At 42.3% G+C, this 17438-nt stretch overlaps 1 protein-coding gene across 2 annotated transcripts in view; it reads left to right on the top strand.

Moving 5' to 3' along the window:
* Nucleotides 1-15662, top strand: part of haus8 (HAUS augmin like complex subunit 8) — a 109847-nt gene extending 94185 nt beyond the window's left edge. For both annotated transcript variants that reach the window (XM_078556045.1, XM_078556044.1), the window contains exons 14-15: nucleotides 4265-4397; nucleotides 14367-15662. In XM_078556045.1, the coding sequence (XP_078412171.1) occupies nucleotides 4265-4397; nucleotides 14367-14487 (254 nt within the window). In that variant the 3' untranslated portion in view covers nucleotides 14488-15662. The remainder of the gene's footprint in view (nucleotides 1-4264; nucleotides 4398-14366) is intronic.
* Nucleotides 15663-17438: the final 1776 nt, after the last annotated feature.

The following is a 17438-nucleotide window of genomic DNA, read 5'->3' as shown; positions in this document are numbered from 1 at the left end:
AGGTGTTCCGCAAAACGGTCGCCCAGTTTGCGTTTGGTCTCTCCAATGTAGAGGAGACCGCATTGGGAGCAACGAATGCAGTAGACTAAGTTAGGGGAAATGCAAGTGAAATGCTGCTTCACTTGAAAGGAGTGTTTGGGCCCTTGGACGGTGAGGAGAGAGGAAGTGAAGGGGCAGGTGTTGCATCTTCTGCGTGGGCATGGGGAGGTGCCATAAGTGGGGGTTGAGGAGTGGACCAGGGTGTCCCGGAGGGAACGATCCCTACAGAATGCCGTCAAGGGGGGTGAAGGGAAGATGTGTTTGGTGGTGGCATCATGCTGGAGTTGGCGGAAATGGCGGAGGATGATCCTTTGAATGCGGAGACTGGTGGGGTGATAAGTGAGGACAAGGGGGACCCTATCATGTTTCTGGGAAGGAGGAGAAGGCGTGAGGGAGGATGCGCGGGATATGGGCCGGACACGGTTGAGGGCCCTGTCAACGACCGTGGATGGAAAACCTCGGTTAAGGAAGAAGGAGGACATGTCAGAGGAGCTGTTTTTGAAGGTAGCGTCATCAGAACAGATGCGACGGAGGCGAAGGAACTGAGAGAATGGGATGGAGTCTTTACAGGAAGCGGGGTGTGAGGAGCTGTAGTCAAGGTAGCTGTGGGAGTCGGTAGGCTTGAAATGGATATTGGTGGACAGTCTATCATCAGAAATTGAGACAGAGAGGTCAAGGAAGGGAAGAGAAGTGTCAGAGATGGACCATGTGAAGATGATGGAGGGGTGGAGATTGGAAGCAAAATTAATAAATTTTTCCAGGTCCCGACGAGAGCATGAAGCAGCACCGAAGTAATCATCGATGTACCGGAGAAAGAGTTGTGGGAGGGGGCCGGAGTAGGACTGGAACAAGGAATGTTCCACATACCCCATAAAGAGACAGGCATAGCTGGGGCCCATGCGGGTACCCATAGCCACACCTTTTATTTGGAGGAAGTGAGAGGAGTTAAAGGAGAAATTGTTCAGTGTGAGACCAAGTTCAGCCAAACGGAGGAGAGTAGTGGTGGATGGGGATTGTTGGGGCCTCTGTTCAAGGAAGAAGCTAAGGGCCCTCAGACCATCCTGGTGGGGGATGGAAGTGTAGAGGGATTGGACATCCATGGTGAAGAGGAAGCGGTTGGGGCCAGGGAACTGGAAATTGTTGATGTGACGTAAGGTGTCAGAGGAATCACGGATGTAGGTGGGAAGGGACTGGACAAGGGGAGAGAGAAGGGAGTCAAGATAACGAGAAATGAGTTCCGTGGGGCAGGAACAGGCTGACACGATCGGTCTGCCAGGACAGTTCTGTTTGTGGATTTTGGGTAGGAGGTAGAAGCGGGCCGTCCGAGGTTGGGCGACTATCAAGTTGGAAGCTGTGGGAGGAAGATCTCCAGAGGAGATGAGGTCAGTGACAGTCCTGGAAACAATGGCTTGATGTTCTGTGGTGGGGTCATGGTCCAGGGAGAGGTAGGAGGAAACGTCTGCGAGTTGACGCTCAGCCTCCGCGAGGTAGAGGTCAATGCGCCAGACAACAACAGTACCACCCTTGTCAGCGGGTTTGATGACAATGTTGGGGTTGGACCTGAGAGAACGGAGTGCAGTGAGTTCAGAGAGAGACAGATTAGAATGGGTGAGAGGAGCAGAGAAATTGAGACGGCTAATGTCACGCTGACAGTTCTCAATGAAAAGATCAAGAGAAGGTAAGAATCCAGAGGGAGGGGTCCAAGTGGAGGGAGAATATTGGAGGTGGGTAAAAGGATCCGTTGAACGGGGAGAGGACTCCTGCCCAAAGAAGTGAGCACGGAGACGAAGACGGCGGAAGAAGAGTTCAGCATCATGCCGAGCCCGAAATTCATTGAGATGAGGGCGTAAGGGTATGAAACTAAGTCCTTTGCTGAGCACTGAACGTTCAGCATCGGAGAGGGGAAGGTCAGGGGGTATAGTGAATACGCGGCTGGGGCTGGGATTGGAAGATGGGGTGAGGACGGAGGGACAACCAGGGGTGGAGGGTCCCAGATGGGTGTTGGAGTCGATGAGTTGTTGGAGCTTGCGTTCCTTAGCACTTGAGAGAAAGAGAAAAAGTTTCTTGTTGAGGCGACGGATGAGGCGAAGAATAAAATGAAACTGGGGGCACGCGCAGCTTTGAAAAAGGGTGCGGCGGTGCTGCTGGAGGGAGAGGTCGAGTGTGTTCAAATGGCGGCGCATGGCACTGAGTGTGGATCTCAGAATGCGACGGGAACAGCAGTCTGAGAAACGTTTTATGTCCCGGAGATACCTGTAATCCTGGGTGGGTTCGAAACAAGAGGGATGGAATTTCAGTTGAAATCCACGTGGGGTGAGTCGGAGACGGAGACAGTCACTGAGAAAGGAGATATGGCTGTGAAAGCGGGTTTTAGTAAACACCTTGTCAAACACCAGGAGAGAAATGGAAAGCAATGAAGGTGAGCAGGGCAGAAGAGACAGTCGGAAATCCTGTCGGAGGACAGAACCATACTTCTTCCAAGAGGGCATTTTTTTGAAGAGAGGTGGCAGTCAATCAAACACAAAGATAAAAACAAAAAGCTAAAAGCTACTGCGAATGCTGGAAATCCAAAACAAAACAAAAACAGAATTACCTGGAAAAACTCAGCAAGTCTGGCAGCATCGGCGGAGAAGAAATCAGTCAACGTTTCGAGCCTCCATGGCCCTTCGGCAGAACTGCAGCATAGTTTCAACAAGGGAGAAATATAAATTGGTTTAAGGTGGGTGGGGGGGTGGGGGAGAAGAGACACATTGAGGGTGTGGTGTGAGCAGATAATAATCAAAAGATGTCACAGACAAAAACAGCTCCTCTGACATGTCCTCCTTCTTCCTTAACCGAGGTTTTCCATCCACGGTCGTTGACAGGGCCCTCAACCGTGTCCGGCCCATATCCCGCGCATCCTCCCTCACGCCTTCTCCTCCTTCCCAGAAACATGATAGGGTCCCCCTTGTCCTCACTTATCACCCCACCAGCCTCTGCATTCAAAGGATCATCCTCCGCCATTTCCGCCAACTCCAGCATGATGCCACCACCAAACACATCTTCCCTTCACCCCCCTTGACGGCATTCCGTAGGGATCGTTCCCTCCGGGACACCCTGGTCCACTCCTCCATCACCCCCTACTCCTCAACCCCCACTTATGGCACCTCCCCATGCCCACGCAGAAGATGCAACACCTGCCCCTTCACTTCCTCTCTCCTCACCGTCCAAGGGCCCAAACACTCCTTTCAAGTGAAGCAGCATTTCACTTGCATTTCCCCTAACTTAGTCTACTGCATTCGTTGCTCCCAATGCGGTCTCCTCTACATTGGAGAGACCAAACGCAAACTGGGCGACCGTTTTGCGGAACACCTGCGGTCTGTCCGCAAGAAAGACCCAAACGTCCCTGTCGCTTGCCATTTTAACACTCCACCCTGTTCTCTTGCCAACCTGTCTGTCCTTGGCTTGCTGCATTGTTCCAGTGAAGCCCAACGCAAACTGGAGGAACAGCACCTCATCTTCCGACTAGGCACTTTACAGCCCTCTGGGCTGAATATTGAATTCAACAACTTTAGATCTTAAACTCCCCCTCCCCCCATCCCCACCCCGTTTCTTTTCCCCCCCCACCTGCTTTTTTTTTTCAATAATTTATATAGATTCTTCTTTCCCCACCTATTTCCATTATTTTTAAATCTAAAACTAAAACCTTTAGTCTTTCCACCCCACCCCCACTAGAGCTGTACTTTGAATATCCTGTTTTCCATTCTTAATTAGCACTTTTCTCAGACAAAGACCACCACCTTCAACACCTCTTTGACCCTTTTGTCTGTGACATCTTTTGATTATTATCTGCTCACACCACACCCTCAATGTGTCTCTTCTCCCCCCCACCCACCTTAAACCAATTTATATTTCTCCCTTGTTGAAACTATGCTGCAGTTCTGCCGAAGGGCCACGGAGGCTCGAAACGTTGACTGATTTCTTCTCCGCCGATGCTGCCAGACTTGCTGAGTTTTTCCAGGTAATTCTGTTTTTGTTTTGTTTTGGATTTCCAGCATCCGCAGTAGCTTTTAGCTTTTTGTTTTTATCTTAAATTCATCTAATTTTCCCAAGGATGAGAGGAGGAACATCACTGAGTAACCAGGTCTTTTCCCAAAATGAAGAAGAATCAAAGACACCTCTTAGGCTCATATCTTTAAACGTGGTTTTGTGTTTTGAGATACTTGAGTTGACCTTCTCTTTACAGAGGAGTTGAAAATTCATCTCAAGACAACATATCAGCTGCTAGATGGACTTGGACTCAGACCAGACAGAAATAATTCAAAAGCTGGAATCGAGCTTGGAGAGGCTGCTGCAAAGACAGATACAGAGATGAAGAGGTATGTGTGCACAATCCCTTTCAAAAATTAAATTGGAGTCCTTTATCTGTGGCATTGTCTGCTTTCCCTGACTACTTGAGATGGCTCAATTTTACTTTTTCTCTGACTTTGTTAATCATAGGATTTTGTTAAATTTTATTTGAGTGACTTTCATCCCAGTTTTATATAAATAAGTGTGTGTATTATACATAAGCATATATGCATGTGTGTATTTATAAAATATGGTGTGGGAATGACATAATTTCAAGTGTTAAATCTCTAATCTAGCTGAAAGAAATGAACATGTCAATCACTGCTAGCCTCAGAAGCACAGGAAAGGTATTGCATTTGAATCAGAAACTTGCTACCTTGCGAATTCTTGGGGAGGGAATAATTTACAAATAAATAATGCGTTTTACAGCCATTTATTTAAATGGGGAGGGCACTACAGGTAGTTTATGCAGATTTTTTTTTAAAAGTCAGTCACTCGCAGTGAATGAATAAAATCCATTATTATGAAATAAAATCAGAGTTTTTAGCTAGTGTTTTGGAGGTCACGTGTCATGAATCCATTAATTTTTGAAAGTTGAAAATCAGAGCCTTGCTAAAATGGATTTTCCTAGTTTTTTTTCTTAAGTGTATGAGGTAACTGCCATGCCTCTTACAGTTAAGTACCAGTTTGGCTCAGTTGATTGCATTCTTGCCTGTGAATCAGAAAATTATGGATTCAAGCTACACTACAAACTTTGGTATATAATCTGGGCTAACACTTCAGTGCCACACTGAAGGACTGCTCCATGGTTGGAGGTGCCATCTTTCGAATGGAATGTTATGATGTTAATGATCCCACTGCATGGAGCATGAATTACCCCCAGTATTGCTCCTTAAGCCAACAGCACCAATAGCAAATCACTTGGACATTCATTCATTTAATATCGGTGGATCCTAGCTTTTTAATTTATTCTTTCATGGGACATGGGCGTTGCTGGCAAGGCCAGCATTTGTTGCCTATCCCTAATTGCCCTTGAACTGAGTGGCCTGCTAGGCCATTTTAGAGAACAGTTAAGAGTCCACCACATTACTATGGATCTGGTGTCACACGTAGACCAGGCTAGATAGATTTCCTTCCCTAAAGGACATTAGTGAACCAGATGGATTGTTACGACAATTGATGGTGGCGTCATGGTTACCTTTACCAATACTAGCTTTATATTTCAGATTTATTAATTGAATTTAAATTCCCTAGCTGTTGCCATGGTGGGATTTGAACCTATGACCTGAGAGCATTAGCCTGGACCTCTGGATTACTAGTCTGGTGGCATTACCACTATGCCATTGTCTCCCCAACATTACATAATTTAGCTACAGTGTTTTCCTACATCAATGACTAGTTCAGAAGTTATCCATTGTTTATAAAGTGCATTGAGGCATTCTGGAGATTATATTGAGATATAATATAAATGCAAGTTCCTTTACTTAACTGTGAATCTTAAAAGTAAGATGTTTCCAGTCTTCCTCACTGGAACAGACAACTTTATTAATGAACCCTTTGAAATATAGGGCTGGAATGAGGAAGATTTTTAAAGAGTAGGATTAGCTCTGTAGTTATACAAATTTTATTCAAATGCTGGGGATTTGGAAAAAAGATCACTCTTGAAGTCCCTTTTTTTAAAAAAAAGGTGCAACAGAAAGCCTGGTATTCCTAGTGATGTGCAGGAAAATTTCTCCTTTCTCTCGAACTTCTCTCCCTCACCAATGTTTCACAGCGTCCTGTGCGTCTGTGACGAGGAACAAAATGAAACACTGTAGCACCTGGCTTAGAGGGACCATACATAATTTCTGTCCAGTCTAACACTTGATTGAAAAATATAACTTGTGTTAATACTGTTGCCAAATTTAGTCAGTCCAATAAGTTCACCATTTGGTTATGGTTGCACATAAAGCGGCTTAGTTTTAATTGAAACACTTCACATCACTATTGCTTTTGATATCTAAGTCTAAATCAGAAAATGATGGTTAGTCCAACAGCCATTGCTTTTCTTCAGGGTGGATGTGATTTTAGATTTATATCGTTACCTAACTTAATTGCAAAACTTGGGGCTCATTGACTTTGAAAGGAATTTGTTTCAAGAGTATAGGTGGTAAATGGTGTGGAAAAGCTGATCCAGAACACAGCTTAAATAGTTGAGCAAGATGGCACTGGCTCAAATAGACAAAATTCAAATTTAGAACTAATACTAGGAATTTCTTTCTCAAACACAGCTATCAACATTGAAATAGAATTATAGGGAGGGTAATGCAGGCAAAAACGTTGGGATCATTTAAGGAATAGTTAAAATTGAGAAATTGTAGGCCATTCTGAGTGAATGACCTGGATAGTTGAACAGCTTTTCTTTTCTGTGTTTTCTCCTTCCTTATCCATCCAATAATAATTTTATGGTTCTTATTAATTACTGGCAATGAGTCTTAATGACAGTTGTGTTTTTAAAAATTCAGAGATGGTTGTTGTGAATGAACATCTTTGTTTTCTGCAGTTATTATCACCTTTGCTTGCATGTTTGTGAGTTGTGTCTATCATATATCCTGAGCAATGATGTCCATACAATGCAAATCAATCTTGTTAAATTAGACTTAGACTTGATATATAAATAGTAATTCTGAAGGAAAATTTCCCCGCTGCAGCCTCTTAACAGTATAATAGACCTGTTCTTTATTAAATCTTCCCATCTCTCCATACCTTTATGAAAATATTGGAACTTGCAATTTATTTGTTTTTCTGAAAATCTGATCATCTAGATTTTCATCATCTCACTGGTGATTTCATACTTAGTGAGCGTGATAAATATATGAAATGGATTTTTATACTTATTAGCATATATCTCATAACTGCAAAGCTGGTGTATGATTGCATAGTTTGAAGTGATATCATTGGAGTGACTCTGCACTTTGGGTATCTTATTCATTCCATTTTAAAACTAATATTTGGATTTTTAATTTTAGCTACAAACCTAATGTGCTGGAAACTATACAAGATGAGCTATGGAATATGATGTATGCTCCATTTATGTCACTGACCCTAATTTACTTAAAGCTTTATGTGCGATGAGTTAAGTCAGAAAAAGCTTCAACGTATCCTATTCTTTAAGCTCTGGCCTCATTTGCATAGTGGGTTATGGGGAGAATGGGACTATAATGCCATGAAAGACTGATTTTTTTTTAATAATGATTAAGAACAACACCCCACCCCCCTCATCCTCAGAGTAATGGGAGCCAGGCGCTGAGTTTGTTAAATTATGGCTGTGTACTGCCTTTTAAAGAGGAGAGAAGAAGAGAAACCTAAAGGACTATGCATGTATATTTAAATAATGTACAGAGCCAACTCATGGAAAATGTTATTAGTGGGTAGTGTAGAACCGACTGTCCCAATCTCGCGATTTTTCACTAACATGAAATGCGTAAAAGTAGTTTAGTCCACCATGGAACAGTTAGCACTGGGGTGGGTGTGCCTGTGGTCTCATACCTAGTGCTGAAACCTGAACTCATGCTAGTTTGATCAGTTATACCAAGCATATTTTATATTCCCATAAAATTTGCAGTGTAGCTGGCCTTTAAGGAGTTTCCTGTTTTGATCAATATGATTTTGCTTATACAGTGAAATCTGCCAAAGACTTTTATGTCTAGAGACTTGCTATCCAGGATAACTGGTTGACATTGATGCCAACAATCTACTAATGAATCTGATCTGCCTGTGGCCCCTCCCAAAGATGGCTGTTAAAGACTAGATTAACTGCTTCTAAGCTAAATACAAAATGAATTGTACTGTGACACTGAAAATGTGATTTTTATTGTCACACTGTGACAAGGTACTGATAATGAGATCAGTTCTTATGACTTTATGAATGGGATAACCAAGTGGAGTATAAGAAATGCATCCATACTGAGAATCACAACTGAGGTATAAATGAACCAGTTCCTTGATCTCAGGCAGGGCATCAGTATCGATGCTATATGTGGGCCGTCTCTGGGATAGAGAATTGAGAAATCAGGCAGATTTTCTACTCCAGATTACTATCTATTCCCTTCTCCTGGAAAAGTATGCATGTTGTGCACTGGATTGGTCTCTGTGCCAGTTTGGTTCTCAGATGTCCAATTCTGGAGGAACTGTATTTCCTCAAGTTAAATATTTAGTAGAGTGATGGCATTGTCTTTGCCCCTGCCCCACATCTGAATCCTTGCCAGCGATTCCATCCCCTACCCAGCCACTGTCTCAGGTTAAAACCGACTGTTTGCAAACTCAGCGGTGTCTTTGATCCCAAGATGAGCTAACTGACCCTGCATCCTCTCCATCATAAAGGCCACTTACTTCCACCTCCCATAATGTAGTCTGGATGCTGCTGAAACCCTCAATTATCCTTTGTCACCTCGAGGCTTGAATATTCCAATTCTCAGCTGACCAGGCTCCAACCCATAAAGATGAGATTTTCTCTATCCAATCCTGGTCCCACATATGCCAACTTTAGGATACTTATCCTAGTTTTTAAATCTCTTTGTGGCCTTGCCCTCTCCATATCTCCTCCTCCAACCCTAAAATCCTTTGAGAACTGTGTTCTTCCAACTCTGGACCCTTGTGCTTTCCTCACTCATTTTTGCGCACCATTAGAGGGAGTGTTTTCAGACAACTAGACTCTAAGCTCTGGAATTCCCTCCCTAAACTGTACAGCTCTACAACTCGTTCTTTGACTTTGACTCTTTTTAAAATCTTCTGACCAAGCTTCTCTTTACGCTTAATAGCTCCTCCTTTGGCTTGGTATCAATTTTTGTCTGATTATAGTTCTCTGAAATGTCCTGGGAGGTTTTACTGCATAAAGGGTGCTGTATAGGAATGTAGGAAATAGCATGAATAGGCCATTCGGCCCTTTGAACCTGCTCTGCCATTCATCTAGATCATGGCTGGTCTTCTCCCTCAATGTCATTTTCATCGCACTGCCCCTATATCCCTTGGTATCTGTAATATCTAGAAATTTATCGATCTCTGTCTTGAATAAACTCAATGACTGAACCTCCACAGTCGTCTGGGGTAGAGAATTCCAAAGATTTTTTGAATGGGATAACCAAGTGGAGTATAAGAAATGCATCCATACTGAGAATCACAACTGAGGTATAAATGAACCAATTCCTTGATCTCAGGCAGGGCATCAGTATCGATGCTATATGTGGGCTGTCTCTGGGATAGGGAATTGAGAAATCAGGCAGATTTTCTACTCCAGATTACTATCTGTTCCCTTCTCCTGGAAAAGTATGCATGTTGTGCACTGGATTGGTCTCTGTGCCAGTTTGGTTCTCAGATGTCCAATTCTGGAGGAACTGTATTTCCTCGAGTTAAATATTTAGTAGATTTTGAAGAAATTCCTCCTCATCTCAGTACTAGATGGCCTACCTATTCTGAGATCTCTGGTTCTAGACCCCCAGCCAGGAAACATCCTTCCTGCATTTACCCTGTCTAGTCCTTTTAAGAATTTTGCATGCTTCAATGAGATCGCCTCTCATATTTTGAATTCTACAGAATACAGGCCCAGTCCCCTCAATCTTGCTACATAGGACAATCCCGCCATACCAGGGATCAGTCTGGTGAATCTTCATTGCACTCCCTCTATAGCAAGTATATCTTTCCTTTGATATGGAGACCAAAATTGTACATTATACTCCCAAGTTCGGTCTCACTAAGGCTCTATACATTTGCAGCAAGACTACTTTACTCCTGTGCTCAAATCCTCTTGCAATAAAGGTCAACATACTATTTGCCTTCCTAATTGCTTGTTGCACCTGCATTTTAGCTTTCAGTGACTCACAAACAAGAACATCCAGGTCCCTTTGAACATCAACACTTTCCAATCTCTCACCATTTAAGCAATACTCTGCATTTCTATTTTTCCCACCAAAGTGATAACTTCACATTTTTCCACAATATATTCCATCTGCCAACGTCTTGCCTGATCACTTAGCCTGTCTAAATCCCCTTAAAACCACTTTGCACCCTCCTCACAATTCCCATTCCTACCTGGCTGGTGTCATTAGCAAACTTAGAAATATTGCATTTGGTCCCCACATCCAAATCATTGGTATAGATTGTGAATAGCTGGGGCCCAGCACTGAAACTTGCAATACCCCACTAGTCGCACCCTACCAACCTGAGAATGACCCGTTTATTCCTACTGTGTTTTCTGTCCGTAGCCAGTTTGAGAATTGGTATATTACCCCAATCCCATGTGCTCTAATATTTCTTACTAATCTCCTGTGTGGGACCTTATCGAATAGCTTTCTGAAAATCCAAATACACTGCATGCACTGGTTCACCCTTATCTATTCTGCTAGTTACATCCTGAATAAACTCCAACAGGTTTGTCAAACATGATTTCCCTTTCATAAGTACATGTTGACTCTGCACAATCCTACCATTATTTTCTAAGTGTCCGGTTATCACATCCTTTATGATAGATTCTAGCATTTTCTCTGACTGATGTCAGGCTAACAGGTCTATAGTTGCTCATTTTCTCTCTCTCTCCTTTCTTAAATAGTGGCGTTGTATTTGCTACTTTCCGATCTGCAAGAATTGTTCCGGAATCTATAGAGTTTTGGAAGATGACTGCCAACGCGTCCACTATCTGTACAGCCACCTCTTTCAACTCTCTGGATGTAGATCATCGGGTCCAGGGTTTATCAACTTTCAGTCCAATTAATTTCTCCAGTACTCTTTTTTTACTCATACTTTCTTTCAGTTCCTTATTCTCACCCTTTGTTCTCTAATATTCCTGGGAGGTTTTTTGTATCTTGCTCCACGAAGACAGACACAAAGTATTTGTTTAGTTTCTCTACCATTTCCTTATTCCCCATTATAAATTCTCCTGTCTCTGCCTGTAGTGGGCCCACATTTGTCTTTGCTAATCTTTTTCTTTTTACATTGCTATAGAAGCTTTTTCATTCTGTTTTATGTTTATTGCTAGTTTTACTTTCATATTCTATTTCCTCTTTATCAATTTCTTAGTCCTCCTTTGCTGAATTCTAAAATGCTTCCAGTCCTCAGGCTTACTACTTTTTTGGCAACTTAATCTAATACAATCTTTAACTTCTCTTGTTAGCCATGGTAGGATCACCTTTCCTGCTGTGTATTTCTGCCTCAAAGGAATGTAATTTTTTTGTAAACCATGTATTAATTCTTTAAATGCTAGCCATTGTCTATCTACCTTTTAATCTAGTTTCCCAATCTAGCACAACCAATTTGCCTCTGATACTTTTGTAGTTTCTTTTGTTTAGGTTACATCACTTTCAAACTTAATATGATGGAATTTTACATTATGGCCACTCTTTCCTAAGGCTCCTTTGCAAGGAGATTATTATTTAGCCCTTTCTCATTGCACAATAGTAGATCTAAGATAACCTGTTCTCTAACTGGTTCCTCAACTTACTATTCCAGAAAACTATCTCATATACATTCCAGTAATTTATCCATTATAGCATTCATGTTAATTAGGTTTACCCAGTCTATATGTAGATTGAAGTCCCCCATGATTACTGTATTACTCTTGTCACATGCACCCCTGATTTCCTGATTTATACAGTGCCCTACATTACCAGGTCTATTTGGTGGCCTGTAAGCAACTCTTACCAATGTTTGGTGCCCCTTGCTGTTTCTTGGCTCCATCTAAACTGCTTTTACCTCTTGATCTTCTGATCTAAGGTCCTCTTTCATTAATGTACTGATCTCACCCTTCATTAACAGCGCTACCCAACCTCCTTTCCCTTTTTGCCTATCCTTCCTAAATGTCGATACCCTTGAACATTCCGTTCCCAATCTTGGTCACCATGCAACCCTGTCTCTGTAATGGCAATTAGATCGTACCTGTTTACTTCCATTTGTGTCATCAATTGATCTACCTTGTTGTGAATGCTGAGTGCATTCAGATAGAGTGCCTTTAATTCTGTTTTTTCGTTATTTTTGTAACAGACCTCATTACAGCCTAGGTTTAAACATGGACAAAAGAACTGAACTCCAGAGTTGAAGCGAGAGAGACTCCCCTTGACATCAAGGCAGCATTTGACCAAGTATAGCATCAAGGAGCCCTAGCGAAACTGGAGTCGGTGGGAATCAGGGGGAAATCTCTCCACTGGTTGGAGTCATACCTGCCACAAAGGGAGATGGTTGTGGTTGTTGGAGGTCAATCATCTCAGTTCCATGACATCACTATAGGAGTTCCTCAGGGTAGTGCCCTAGGCCCAACCATCTTCAGCTGCTTCCTCAATGACCTTCCTTCTACCATTAGGTCAGAAGCGGGGATGTGCGCTGATTGCACAATGTTCACCATTTGCAACTCCTCAGATACTGAAGCAGTCCATGTCCAAATGCAGCGACCTGGGCAATATCCGGGCTTGGGCTGACAAGTGGCAAGTAACATTTACGCCACAAGTGCCACACAATGACCATCTCCAACAAGAGAGAATGTAACCATCTCCCGTTTGACATTCAATGGTATTACCATTGCTGAATCCCCCATTATCAACATCTTAGGGGGTGGGGGGTTTCCATTGATCAGGAGCTGAACTTGACTAACCATATAAATACTGTGGCTACAAGAGCAGGTCAGAGGCTAGGAATCCTGCAGCGAGTAACTCACCTTTTGCCTCCCCAAAGCCTGTCTACTATCTACAAGGCACAAGTCATGAATACTCTACTTGCCTGGATGAGTGCATCTCCAACAACACTCAAGAAGCATGATACCTCCCAGGACACAACAGGCAAATTGTTTCGCACCCCATCCACAAACATTCACTTCTTCTAATACCACACACTGGCAGCAGTGTGTACCATCTACAAGATGCACTACAGGAACTCACCAAGGCTCCTTAGACAGCATCTCCCAAACCCACGGCCACTACCATCAAGGGCAGCAGATAGATGGGAACACCACCACCTAGAAGTTCCCCTCCAAGCCACTTACCATCCTGACTTGGAAATATATTGCCGTTCCTTCACTGTCGCTGAGTTAAAATCCTGGGACTCCATCCCTAACAGCACTGTGGGTGTATCTACACACGGACTGCAGCGGTTCAAGAAGGCAGTTCACCACCACCTTCTCGAGGGCAATTAGGGCTGGGCAATAAATGCTGGCCTAGCCAGTGATGCCCACATCCCGTGAATGAATAAAAAACCTCTAGCCTTATCTGCTGGCGCACTTCTAGTTTGTATGCTCTGCCCCTTCTTGCCAAGCTCAGATTATCAGTTCCCTTATTGCTACCTTGCTCTCTTACCTTGTCCTTTCCCTTTAATTTATCATATCTTCCCTCATCTGATCCCTCGCTCCCACTAGTTAGTTTGAAGCCCTCTCTACTGCCCTATTTTTGCGAATTATATAGTTAGACTTGCTAGAACACTGATCCTTGCACAGTTCAGATCACAACCTACCTAACGGTACAGCTCCCACTTTGCCTAGTACTGATGCTGGTACCTCATGAATCGAAATGGAAGTCACCATGATGCCTTTTCCTTCAATTGGCTGATCTGACAATGCTTGTTGTTCTTAAGTTTCTTGGGCAAGTTATTGGAGGTTGGCCAGTGTTTGTGAAACCATATCCTTCAACGTGGGTCACTCTTCAGGAGAAAATGGGAGAATGTTAGAGGGAAAAGAAAAAGACACAGCAAAGCTCCTTTATAAAAACCTTGTTGTAGTTATCAGTATCCCAAATTTTGTTGCTGTAAATGAAATCAATACCAGCAATATTGAAACTAATGCTGTTTCATTTGTTGCAGCATATGTTTTAAGTCCTTGATTCACCTACAGTGCTGCAGTGCAGGTTGAATAGTTTTCTGACTAAGTCATCAGCTCTCGTTTGCTTGTTGTGAAAGATGTCTACATTTTTTAGATGGGTGCTAACCTCAACCCTTACCTAGCTCCTATCCCATTTCATTTCTTAAAAAAACTTTGTTTACTTTTACAGTTTCTTCACGAAGATTGAGGAATTGGCTTCTTGCATCAGCAGAGAGACTACTCTTATACATCAAGAGTTGGATGAAGAAACCTTGGGGATGAAAGTATCAGCAAAGGGGATCTTCATATAGACCATTGCCCTTATTTATAAATAGCATTTCATAAATGTATAATAAAATCTATTGTGTCACAATTTGTTGGAGATTGCATGAATAACATTACAACGTTTTGTATATGATCATTAAGGTGAGCATTGTACAGATTATTAATCTGCATAAAAGTTGGCAATGCGATGTATAGTAACATGTAGCTTTGCACTCCTTAGTTTGTATCACTTGGTTTCCCAGATGAAAGGAGGCTTGTGTGATTTTTCTTTTGCTTTTCCCATAGGATTGGAGGAAAGGTCTCAGTGGGGCACTCCTGGGCAGCTTCCTTGCAGAAAATGCCCTCTGAACTGGATTACCTAGTTGCCTCTTTTGGCGATGCTGCATTCCTCAAAGAGGCAATGTGAGGTGAAGCAATCAGTTTTTAATTTGTGAGAACAATTGTTGCATTTTTCGGGCAGCATGTTTCACCTCATCGAGGATCTCTTGCTGCACTGTTCTTGATATTTGTGATATTTTGAACTGAATTTCTGAGATTGCTGGCCAGTTTAGGCACTAAAGTTCAACCAAATGAAAGTTCATGATACTCGCATCAGGTGCATCTCCTAACCTACCTTTACCCGGTAGTTTTTTTTTAAAACTGAGAATGACTAGAGAGAAATCAGTAAGTGTACATATATTTTCCCTTTATAACATTTGATAACACTGGGTGTTCAATCGCATATATATCCCCTTGAAGTGCCTTTGCCTTTGCTGTCATAGGCTGCTCATATTGGTTCTATGCACCCCCTTGCTTTCCCAGTAGTTATATCTGAGATGTGAAAAGTTTATTAATGGTGAGCTCAAGGTGGAGATGGATTTGTACTGAATATTTTAAAGAGAAAGTCTGTTTTGCATTTTTGCTAATCCCACTATTTCTTGTACTCCTTGGATTATAAACAAAATAAGTACATGATTTGCAATTTTATTTTTTTTTAATCTAATAGTTTTAGGTGAACAGGATTCTATACAGAAATGCCAAATTCCCTTGGGCTTTTCTGACTGAGCCATAAATATCTGTTTTGCAATCCAACATGGCCCTGACAGAATAATAAATCCCACTAACAGATCACAATAAGAGTCAAAGAAGAAATTGCTGTGTCTTTTTTTCAACTCATTAACAGTTGTTCCCCAACTCACAATAAAGCTGTTTTATTCCTGTGTTGTTGTGTCCTTAAAGATTACTAATAGTAATTACATCTTTGTTTGCATTTAACTGCAATTTGTGCTTTGCCATAAATGCTTAAATTCTTTAAAGGGTTTTTGTTTTTTCTCCCCAGTCTTGCAGGTATTTTTACTTAATGCCCCCTCCTGACCTCTGGCAAGGATATCTTGATTCTGCTTACGATCATGCTGGTGGCACCAGGAATATCATGCTCATGCTTTATTTTTCATGCCTATGCTGAAGTGCATTGTCTTTGCCAGGTGCTATACAGATGGAGAAGTTGCTTTTTGCAGATGGGCTTTTGCATTGCACTTGGCCATTCTTATGTGAACTGGTTGGTGTGTGTTGGCACCCTATTTGACTGAAGATTTGAAAGGGAGGAGAGCCCAGCCAAACCTAATCCTTTCCTTGGATGATGCCAGGCGTATTCACTTTCCAACAAGCATCACTAACCAGCAAGCAGCATCCTTTACTTTTGAACTTTTTAAAAACACTGTCCAAGTTGTTATGATCAGGAATGCACCATCTGAAAGGGCAATGGAAGTAGATTCACTAATAACTTGCAAAGGAGAATGAGATAAATATTTATAAAGGGAAAATTCGTAGGGCTATGGGGAAAGACTAGGGAGTGAATTAATGGATGGTTCTTTTCAAAGAGCTTCAGAAGCACAAGGGGACAAATTAGCTGCATCATTCTAATCTAGGGTTCCCCTCTATTGCCACATGGCTTGATTAGCTAGCTGCAAACAGGAATTGAATCTGGGGGCCATCTGTCCCTGTGACTCAGTTGCAGGCTAGGGAGGACCATTTCTAAATAGACCATTAATGAAACTCTGCCATATTTTTAACTTTCAGTAAAAATATATCTCAACATTTGCTGCGGACTATTTGGCTTCAACACTTTTTTTAAAAAAAAACTTTTTAATGACCATGTTGCCAGGGGCCAATACCCTCCTCTTCCTGGTGAATTTTGTAATGTACAGGTGTTCCTGCTCCATTCCTACAGGCAATATTCTGCAAATACTTTAATACAGGACTATTAACTAAATAATTGAGTTGCAGGTGAGCAAATTTGTAAAAGTAAGTGGAAGCTCTTTTTGTGCTGTGGAAACAAGTGCCCAAGTCATAAAGCAGAGGCTGGTATTCCAGAGTACAACTGCAAGCTGAAGGAACGATCTCAAATCTGAATGGGCTTTGATACAGATTTTGGGCATTTTGCACTCCTGTGGTCAGTTTTTACAGCTCCGTAATGGCCTGTACCTCGCATTGAGTTTTATCACTTTTGGCACCAGCCTCTTTCATCTGTAGTAATTGCCAATTTTCCTTTTGTAGGAGCCCCAGGGCAGTGTTGGTTTCAGTATTGGCAGGGGAGATGTCTGGCCAATTGCTGAAGGCAGGACTGGAAGTGCCTGTGAAAGGAGGCAGGAATGAGAACAGGAGACAAATTGAAGGGGGTGGTTACTGAAGTGAATAGATAACTAGAAATGGCACTTACGACGAGTATCAATTGTTAATGTTAATTGTTCTTGCAGCACATATTGAAAGTAAGTAAAAAAAATTACTTGGTATGTTGCAAAGAGCATAAAGAACATGAGTGATGTAGCTGTAATCTCCAGGGGTTTGGCTGATATAAGCTAAGAAGGCAAAGGTGGTTCAATTTATAATAAGCCATCTCACCACAGTAATTACTGTAGTTGTCACATTTTATAACAATTTTGACAGTTTTCTTGGTCAGCTTTGGGTCCATTCTTTTACAACAGGTCCCATTTTGCTT

This window comes from Cetorhinus maximus, chromosome 13 (genome assembly GCF_964194155.1).
Source record: "Cetorhinus maximus chromosome 13, sCetMax3.hap1.1, whole genome shotgun sequence".
In the NCBI taxonomy this organism is placed as follows: domain Eukaryota; kingdom Metazoa; phylum Chordata; class Chondrichthyes; order Lamniformes; family Cetorhinidae; genus Cetorhinus; species Cetorhinus maximus.
This window is presented reverse-complemented; position numbering and strand designations above follow the sequence as displayed.